The 10,513-nt window shown below is 34.2% G+C and overlaps 1 protein-coding gene across 2 annotated transcripts in view; it reads right to left on the reverse strand.

The window, feature by feature from the left end:
- Positions 1-8,861, reverse strand: part of LOC145733562 (uncharacterized) — a 30,555-nt gene extending 21,694 nt beyond the window's left edge. The window contains exons 1-2 of one of the 2 annotated variants that reach the window (XM_081986451.1): positions 8,760-8,861; positions 8,400-8,716 (exon numbers count right to left, since the gene is read on the reverse strand). In XM_081986451.1, coding sequence (XP_081842577.1) covers positions 8,400-8,448 — 49 coding nt within the window. In that variant the 5' untranslated portion in view covers positions 8,449-8,716; positions 8,760-8,861. The remainder of the gene's footprint in view (positions 1-8,399; positions 8,717-8,759) is intronic. The other variant, XM_081986453.1, reaches the window with a different exon arrangement.
- Positions 8,862-10,513: the final 1,652 nt, after the last annotated feature.

The raw sequence follows: 10,513 nt of genomic DNA on the forward strand, positions 1-10,513 counted from the left end.
TTAGTTTCTGATAAAACTATGTTAAATATCCAGTTTTTTCTATGGAAAAAGGGTGATTTGAAGATAAGGGAATAATACAGTCAGTGCTAGTAGTTTTATGGTATATTGAAAAGTCGATCTTGTGGTTGACTCTTGAAATCAATATGTCAAGAAAAGATAAAGAGTGTGAAGACTCCAATTCCATTTAACACGTTTTAAATGGCCAATCTTCTATCAAATAATATAAAAAAAAATCATATTTGTTGAGCTAGTAAATAACTGCATGTTAACACCTATTTTGTCTTGAATCGTAAAAATTCTCTCGTTCTACAGAATCACGTTTGTTCGTTTCCATCAAACCTATGTAATGCACGAAGTACGCTGCAACAAAGACGAAGGGAAATGTTAAAAATATTGAGATAAATCGATTCGTTTTATTCCCAACATGACTTTTAGTAAATATTTCACGAGCGACACACTGGCATGACAGCTTTTTGGTAGTTACGAGCCAGGTTGTTACTTTCCAGCAAATAAATATTGCGCTTCTTAGAAAGTGCACGAGCGGTGCGTTTGCGGTTTATTAAATTTGATATTTTTCAACAGTAAAACACTCTTCTGCTAAAGAGAAAGTTGAAAAAAAAGAACACGTACTCTCAGCTCATCACAAGTCTTCAAATTTTTGGTTATTTGAAAAATTACAAGACAAAAAGTAGCTGAAATACACATACACAAAAGAGAGAGCAAGTACCGAAATTCCTTTTACACATAATTAAATTTACCTCGGCAAGTTAATTACTCTACCGTTTAATTAAAACTGTATTTGAAGTACAGCCCGTTTAAGGAGTTTATAAAAGGGAAAACCTAAAATGGAAGAAAAACAACGAACAAAGCTTTAAGGCTTTAACGCCATTATACGAGTTTTCTTGATTTTTCTAGTGGTACCGGAAAAGTCTTTCATCAAAACGATCAATCCTTAACGAATCTAAGATCTTAAATATTTCAGTTCTGTCAAGCGTTCTTAGTTAATTCCAGACGTTTTAACTCAGAAAATCCTGCTATCCTCGTACAAAATACGGTTGATTGTCGTATTGTCATCAAAGAATCTTATTAAATCTGCTAGACTTAACATCAGCTAGAATAAACCACGAAGAGCGACAATATCTCGTTCTAATTCATAGTTCGCATTTGAATTGAACACAGAATCTCGCTTATCATAACATTACCGTATCGTGGGAAGCACAAAGACGCTTAAAATGCACGGAAGGTTCAACTTTGATACGGTCGGGGAGCTTTGGAGTTCAGCCGACACGTGCACGACCATTGAATTAAAAATCTTATCAGCTAGTGTAGTAATTTAAGGTAAAATGTATTAATAAATCCACCAGGATTTAAATATTATTTTCCTACTAAAAAGATTTTGAGAGATTTTTACTATTTGTGCGATATTGAGAAGCAAAGAACATGAAACTGTGGGGTAATAAGACCTGGAAACAACTGTACAAGGTGTCTCAAATTCGAATGACGTAATTTGACAGTTGGGTTGGCTTTTTAGTTTGCTTTAGGGTGTTTTACAGCACTTTTTTGTGCTTTGACACAGTTTTTTGGAAATAAGGAGGCTTTTTAGGGCAAGAGTGCCCTAATGCAGTCTTGTAGAGAGTAAAATTTCCTACAACTTTTTCCTTTTACGCTTTTTTGATATTTTCCAAATAACCGAGTTAGTGCTGAACTTGGAGGTATCCAATTTTTTGTTATTTCATATTTTTTAAGAATTAACACAAAAAACCCAGTTTTGGAACCACTAATAGCATTTTGGTGTTTCTGAGGTGCAAAAAACTTGGATGAAATAATACAAAAACTTTGACACCCATGGACAGATAGACATGCTCCATATATTACTTTACTTATGGCTTTCACGATTGCAGAATAAAATTAGCAATTTCTACGTTGAAAAGGTAATTGTTTGCTTATTTCAAATCTGCAAAAATATATAGGGTGTCCCATTTAAATAAAAAGGAGAGCTGTAAAAGTTGCAACTTGTCAATAAACCATCAAATTTAAGACACCCTGTACAATCTTTAGTGCACAATGCAGATTTGTTCCAGTGAAAGTTAACTAAAGAAAAAACTTTTAACAATAGAACTTATACCTACAACAGTTATTTGGATCTTTTATTTTCTCTGATGGCGTTTTCCCTTGAAATCTCTAGCTGAATCAAAAATAAACACTTAACCCACCCTAACTATTTACAAACCGCATATCTTTAATAAACGGAGAATATTTTCTCTAACAACATTTCCGGACCAATTTCCAAAGCCTGGAAAATATTCGGCAGGGAAATAATAAGCTTCCTATTCAGGGACGCGGATGTGGAAAGACAGTATTTTCTTTGGCGCTCTCTAAACCTTTATCCGGTGCGATATAGAGTTTCCTAAATCTCGTACACAGCTTGTTTACACTCAACTAATTACAACACAATGGCACTTTGGTAATGGATTTGTTGGTTTTGCTGTCCAGAAAAGGATTTAGAAAGGGTCAAAGACTTGGATGACTTTGTCAGCTTTAGTTTTATGAGAAACCTTGACTCCCTTTTTGGTCACCCTGTATGCAACTTTTCAGATAGAATTTGTTGCATTTTAAACAAAATCTTAAGTGACACCTACCATGTGAAAAAAAACAAAACAGTAAAAATATATTTAAGTTATCGAAAACGTATAAATCTCTTTCGAAACCACAAATAATTTTGTCCGAGATTAACGTGAAGTTTCCTTCTCTTCGGAATTTTCGGCGGTTCAACGATAAGGAATTTCAATTAGATCGGACCCAAAGTTTTAATAGTCTGCGGGATAGAGACCATAAAATAGGATCAGTCGAACACCGATAAAATTTTAGGTAGACGTCGACTTTATTTGAAACTCACTCGAGTAATTTGGCAATTTTTATTTTGGGATTATTGGCCCTAAAAAGCTTGACTAGATTGAATAAATATGTAAGGAAAAAGAATAGAAACTTCTCAAATTATCGTTACAAATTAATTTCACGATCGTTAATTATAAATATCTGCACTTTTAATAACTTGCGCTTGACAGTTTTTAATGGAAAACTTTTGCTCGGGTTGGGACTAAAGCCTTAACGTGGAATTAATCAAAGTGAATGAATTCGTTTAGCAATGCAAAACGCTTGGGAATAACATATTTTTGATGTCGCGATGCGGTTTGTAATTAGGTCAATTAAAACTGCACCGTTAACGATGATGGCGACATGTTGATGCCGATTTTTTGTTTAATTAATTACCGGTTTTAAATTAATCGCCTTCCAACATGGTCCATTAAAGGGTGTTCTGTAATTAGTATACAGGAAAATAAAACAAAACTCCTCCCCCCTGTCACTGCACATATTTACCTTACTCAGTTGGAAAATTTCAATTTCAACTTTTCCTGGAGCTAACTAATTAATGCTTTAGCATGAATTTAATTTCGCTCCCTTCACGAACAATATTCCAGCTTAGCAATTATTAGTATTCACGATTGTACTTTGTGAGTAATCCGTGTGTGATAATCGAACAGTTTTACGATATTATATTGCACACTTTGGGGTTGGTTAACAATAAGGGCAATTCAAATTTCGCATGCATTAAAGGGACTAAATTACACGAAACATACAATCAAAAATATGTCCATAACTTTCTGGCAAGAGACAATCTGTTAGTGCTTGCAAGCGCCTTGAAATTACGCTCATTTGTCGAAACCGGGTCGGTTATACATTATGTTGTCGGTTCGCCGAGATAATTGACTCGAATGGCTGTGGGGGAAAATTAGAACAACTTCATAAAGGGATGCGGAGATAAGACGGACCAATTCATATTTACAAAGTTGCTTTTTTTGATTGAAGACAAAAAGGACTAGTTTAGATGGGTTTTATAAGTGTTTTAAATATTTCCAGACTTAGAGGCCTCTAGGACTGTTTAAAATATGCCAAAGGCCTCTAAATGCAACTGAGAACTTTTTGAAAAGTTTCATGATTATTTACAACTCTCTTAAACGTTTCCAGAACTCTCTTAAAATGCCAGATACTTCTAGGACCATTTTGAAAGTTCCATAGAGCTCTAAATATTATTGCAAGTCTTCTAAAAAGTGCCAAAGGCTTCCACAAGTATCTTAAGCCTTCCCAGAGTTGTTTTAAATTGTTAGAAGCCTCTAGGACTGTTTAAAATGTACCAAAGGCCTCTAAATGCAACTGAGAACTTTTTGAAAAGTTTCATGATTCTTTGCAACTCTCTTAAAGTTTTCCAGAACTCTTTAAAATGCCAGATACTTTTAGGACCATTTTTAAAGTTCCATAGAGCTCTAAATACTATTGCAAGTCTTCCACAAGTGTCTTCTTAAGCATTCTTAGAGTTGTTTTAAATTGTTAGACCTCTAAATGCTACTGAGAACTTTTTGAATAGTTTCATGATACTTTGCAACTCTCTTAAAGTTTTCCAAAACTCTTTAAAATGCCAGATACTTTTAGGGCTATTTTGAAAGTTCCATAGACCTCTAAATACTATTCCGAATCATCTAAAAAGTGCCAAAGGCCTCTACAAGTGTCTTGTTTTGTTTTAAATTGTTAGAGGCCTCTAGGACTGTTTAAAATGTGCCAAAGACTTCTAAATGTTTCTGGAAACTTCTCCAGAACTGTTTTAAAATGCCAGAGGCCTCTAGAATCATTTTGAAAGCTCCATAGACCTCTAAATGCTATTGAGAACTTTCTAAAAAGTGCCAAAGGCATCTACAAGTGTCTTAAACTAAATAATACTGTACCCCTTCTAGAAACTGCCATAGGCTTCTACAGGTGTCTTAAAACTTCCAAGAACTGTTTTAAGCACTGTTTTATTTATAATGTGAAAAGCTTCTAGATTATGAAAGTGTAAGTAGTCTCCAATGGCTACTGACAACCTTCTAATCATTTCCAGAGGCCCCTGCAAGTGTTCTACCAAAAATTAGAACCAAAAATTATAATCATTTTGTCAATCAATCAATATCACATTTAATCACCGACATACGTTTTTTGCTGATGATTATGATGCAACATTCAGAAGTATTCTAAGCTCTAAAGTTCAATTAAAACATCCACAACAAAGAAGTAAAATAAAAACTATTCAAAGTTACTGATAGTTTTGTTCGTTTAATTCGTAAACAATAATTCAATTTGTCATTAATTAATCTGAACTTGGAAGTGATGGTCATTTTTGGAGCTTCACTCTAATTTATTATTTGAATTCGTGTGAATTTAGTATCCACAATTCGTGTGGCACTCCTGTTTTTGTCGTGCTTCATAATCATTTGCTAGCAAATCCTAAGCTGTAGCTAATTAAAGTGACAAGAGATTTTGTTGCCAGCCTTTATATCATTAATTTTTGCAAGGAGTGAATTATCACGGTCTTGACAAAAAAGAGGAATTAAATAATCTAAGAAAGAAAAATATTTCGCCCTGCAGGCCTTAAAATACGGCAAAGGAATACAAAAAAGAATTCCTACGTGACCGGGAACTTGGATTAACAGAATTACATTTAATATTATCACGTTAGATCCTTCCATTTAGCACCCCTATACCAGCAACATTAACAAAAGGGGGCACTCAAGTACTCTGTTATTTAACTGTGATTTTTTCCAACAGTTGCAAAACTTTCAAAACAGATTAAAATTTGATGATTTATGAAGTGAAAAAATTCCCACTTTCTGATTGAGAGTTTTGGAATTAAATTTTAATTCAAAGTGGATAAAACGGGCCTTATAACTCGAACGCAGTCCATTTCCGGAGGAGATAATTCACGAAGAATATGTCATTTCAAGCGGGCTCCCCGAAAAGAAACGTGGCAAGGAGAAACGTAGAAAAAAGCCGATTTGGGTCAAATTATAATTGGATTTTGGTCCCGTTGAAAGAAAAAATTTTCATTCAGTCCGACGACAGGCCGAGGATTTAAATTCATGTGTTTTAAGCGCAAATCGAGTCGTATTTTCATTTCAAATCCATAAAATACGAAATCTTTCCACCCACTTAATGGTATGGTCTCGTATTTACGTGAAGTATAAAGCAAATTATATTAGGCTATGGAAACAAGATTTTTTTATTAATGTAAAATTGTATTAAAAGCTTGTTTCTGGGTTAATTTTAAGCAAGAAACAAAACAGAAATATTTATTTTTTTAAACAGAAATGCACACTGTATCAAAGTGATCGAGGATGAGAATTCTCTAACATTTTATTAAACACTAATCTACTCTTATCCGAAGCTGTTACCAAATGATCTTTTTCGTATCAATTTCCGCGTAAAGCGACACTCCAGCAGATTAATACGCATAATTAAAGTTTGAAATTTACATACATATTTAGTCGAAAGTACTCCGGCAGGTTCTTAATCCCTGTCCCAAACCTAGTTAAATTCATATTAAAGGTAAAAGGGTTAGCAACATTCTTGCGTGCACAGATTATAATGTAAATACCCTAGCGCAGATAAAATCCCCCCCTAAATTAAGATTCTAGTTTAGGTATAGAAGGAAACAATATGTAAATTCTTCTGACTCTTAATTGGAAGCTTTAGTGGATTTATTAAATTTTTTGTCACATAAAGAGACTAATAGAGCAATAACGCTTTATTTTTAGAGCAGAAGATTGATAACACTCAATAATTTTTAGCGCCGTTTCTCCTATCATCAATTTCCAGCTACGCCCGGTAATTTAGTGTTGTTATCCGAAATATCAGAAAGAGACTGAAATTGGAAACACCTATATTTCTCACAGCTTTGGACGCCTCTAATCCATTTTTTATTCTAGAAGCCCATTTTTCCTCCGAATGTTGGCACATTTCTATATAGCTAACATTTCAATCAGTTGGACTTTTAGCTCTACGTCATTATTAATACTGGGCCGGACAGCATTATTTCAATGTAAACTAGAAAACCCCTTTAAAGACAGCGCAGACTTATTTGCCAATAAATAACGTAAAAAGTTCAAAAGCTATATTTTAAAGTCTTGTTTACTACACTGTGCGGAATCCGCTTCCCCTCATTGACTTTTTGGAACTGTATAAATCTTAAAAGAGCAGAAAGGGTGAGTCAGATCAGCATTATGCGAAAAGGAATTTAGAGTCGCATTGAAATAAATGAAGTTGACTTTTATGTTCTGGCGTAGCAAAAGTTCTTAATCTATTACTCGGGCATCAGCCAGAAGAATTTACCAGCAGGGAAAAATCAATTGAATTTTATCTTCAACTCTACACTCGAAATTTGTTGTTTTAAATGACTAATTACGGCCAAATAAATTTATACACTTGCTTCGAACATCCCAAAGTTTGGTAATTCTTCTACGTGGAACTTTAACTCCGGAATAATTGAAATTCCTTATCAAGAGCTCGCCAAACCGCACCGGAAGCTGCTAAAGGCACTGTTAAAAAGTTTTAATTTGTGGCAGACAGATTCCCATATATCTTTTATTGGAAAGTTTTGTTAATCTGAATTGGGTTATGTTAATTGCACCAAACTAAATTTAATAAACCAGAATTATAAATAACAACACAGAGAGTGTTGTTGAGCAGAGAAATTTAAGACCTAAAAATTAATTAACAAATGTACAGTATATGTGTTTTCCAGGTATTATGCCGACACCCGTTTTAAAAGTTTATTAATTAACCATACGGACAAAAAAATTGTTTGCTACATACTGTCGTTCTGTAAAGACCACATAAACTTACTTTATTAAATTATGCTGATAAATGAGAGCTTTACAGAGTAAAACATTTTCCATTTCGTAAAAGACAACGTAATATCACTTAAAACTCTTAAAGAGCTCTAACGAGCAGAAATGACGATGTTATTTTCCGTAGTATAATTCGTTAAAAGATAAAGTTTTTTTACAAAAGACTCTTGTTATCCTCGTCGTACTCTCCGAAACTTTATTTTCTTGTTACGGACAGGAAAATGGGATGATGTGGTGTATGAATAAAGAGCCAAACCCGCTCTAAATGAGATATGGCCCTGCGACACATAACAAAGTATGTGACCTGGGATTAAACAAAAAAAGAGCCAAGTGTCTTTTAACAATGAAAAAGGTCGTGCAAACTTCCACTCAGTTTTTTTATTCGGTTATGGAAGTTAGTAGAGTTTCGGGATGTCTGTCTATTAGTCAAGTGAAATATTTACAGAAAATTGGATTGTGTTGCGTATTTTTAACAAATTTATTTTGGACCTAAACTTTGATGCTGTTTAACCAAGTTTTGGCTAACAGATTGATATTTATGCAGGACCTAACCAGATTTACTTTGCACCTTAAGTTATTTTTGATATTTTCAGATTATCTGTAACTGCTACACCAATTTCGACATTTGAAGTATAAAATCAAATTATACAGAGTGAACATCTGGAATGTCTCCTGTGGGATTCTTACCTTTGAAGTAAACAATAACAAGAAAAACGAAAGTCCTCGGAACGATCATTTTTCTTCTTCGTTTGAGTTTTGAGAACGTTTATTGGCACCAACACTTCATTTTATCACCCGATAAACGGCGGCCGCTTTGCAGAAAGTTTTAAACAAGTTGGCGGCATTAAATCCGGAACCGGGACGACGAGGATGAGGCGTCGGGACGCTTCGGGACGCCGACAGCTTGCCAGCACCGAAGCGCCGGACTGAGTGCGAAACAAACGGTGCCGGATTCGCGATGCGCGGCCAGGTTCTTGCATTTTTGCCCAAAAATACTGGACAACCTGAAAGGGTTCATAAGGAAGTTTTTGTAAAACTTAAACTTACTAAGAATCAACAAAGGAACAAATTGTTTGCTATAACCTCAAAATGTCGAATTGGGTTGAAATCCTAGATTATAGAGAAAATAAACTAAACATTCTTGCACACTTAAAAATAGTAAACCACATCTGTCTACTCGATTTCCCCAAACTGTCATTTTTCTTCTGTTTCTTTTAAGATGACAGGTGTCCTTATTTAGCACGTGCTAACTTAGTCCCTGTGGCAGTTAAAAGGTTCGTTCAAACGTGTCGAAATTTAGCTCGTAATTTTGGCTTTCTTTTAATTAAACACCATTTTCTTTTAAGAACTACAAATAACCGAGATATTTGACATACAATATAAAAATGTCTGTCCTAGAAATATTGAAGGTGTCACAATTTGACAGCTCCTAACTTGGTTCCTCTTCTTGCTAGAAGGTTAGGTTAGGTTAGGTTAGGAAAGGTCAAAATTTAGCACGTGGTTTTGCCTTTGTTATAGCTGAATACAATTTTCTTTCAAAAATTAGATATAACCAAGATATTTTACATCAAATACCACAGTGTAACTTCTAGAAATAATAAAGGTGTCACAATCTGACAGATCCTAACTGGGTTCCTATCACTGCTAAGAGGTTCGTTCAAATGTAGCTCGTAATTTTGACTTTCTTTTAACTAAACATAATTTTCTTTCAAAAATTACAAATAACCGAGGTATTTGACATGAAATACAACAGTCTAATTTGACAGCTACTAACTGGGTTCCTATGACAGCTAGGAGGTCTTAGCTCGTTTTGTTCTCTCTCTCAACTGTCAGATGAGGTCACACTGGGCAAAAACTACAAAAAAAGCCATATTTGTGAAAAACAACACATCATACGTGGCTATCAGGGTTGAATTTTTGATTTGTGGCAAAATTGTTGACTAGCAAAATTTTGCAAATTATCCCAACATGTTTCCAACAATTTTAACGTATTTTTTTGGCATATGATGCTCATTTTGCAAAACAGGCCATTATTACGACAAAACTAATTTTGCAAAAGAGGAACTAACAAACTGTTTGACAGAAACACAAATCAACAATAAATAGAAAACTATTGGATTAAAAACAAAAAAATTTTGGCGCATCTTTTACTTAAAACTTTGAACAAAGCACTCCATTTAGATCGGGCCGTTGTTGAAAAGTCTTTTTATCTGCCTACGGAAACTAATTCAATAAGTTCGAGGAAGTGGTCTTTGCTATCGGAACGTTTTTGGTCTTGGTTTTAATTCATCTGAAAGTTTTTAAAAGTTTCGCCGAACTTTCTTATTGAAACGGTCGCTATTTTTAAACCAAAAACTTTAATCTCCGTAGGCTTTCAGTAAGAAGCGAATCTAAAAATTAAGATTTGCTGAAAATTTTTATGTTATCGATTGGAGATCATTAACAAGCTTCAAAGTTGCAGCAAGCTTTAAATGTTTAAAGACTTTCTAATTTATTTAACGAAGCCTTTCCTGTAAAAGACCCTTTTAAGAAAGCGTCAGTGTTTTCTAAAAAGTTTTACCTGCATTTTACTGGAAGCAAACGATTTTAATGAGATCGTTTACGTTTTGCTTTACGGCTTTCTAGAAATGTGCTAGTTGCTATTATTAAAGTATTTAAGCGAACATATCATTATTCAGTCACCAATTGCATTGACAACCTACTTAAGTTTTCTGCATACGAAAGACGCAATTTATTAAATTGAAGTTGCTTTTAGCAGAATTTTAATAAGCTGTTGAGTTGCACAGCTACGGAAAGCTTTA

Source organism: Ips typographus, linkage group LG9 (assembly GCF_016097725.1).
Source record: "Ips typographus isolate SLU linkage group LG9, UJ_Ityp_2.0, whole genome shotgun sequence".
In the NCBI taxonomy this organism is placed as follows: domain Eukaryota; kingdom Metazoa; phylum Arthropoda; class Insecta; order Coleoptera; family Curculionidae; genus Ips; species Ips typographus.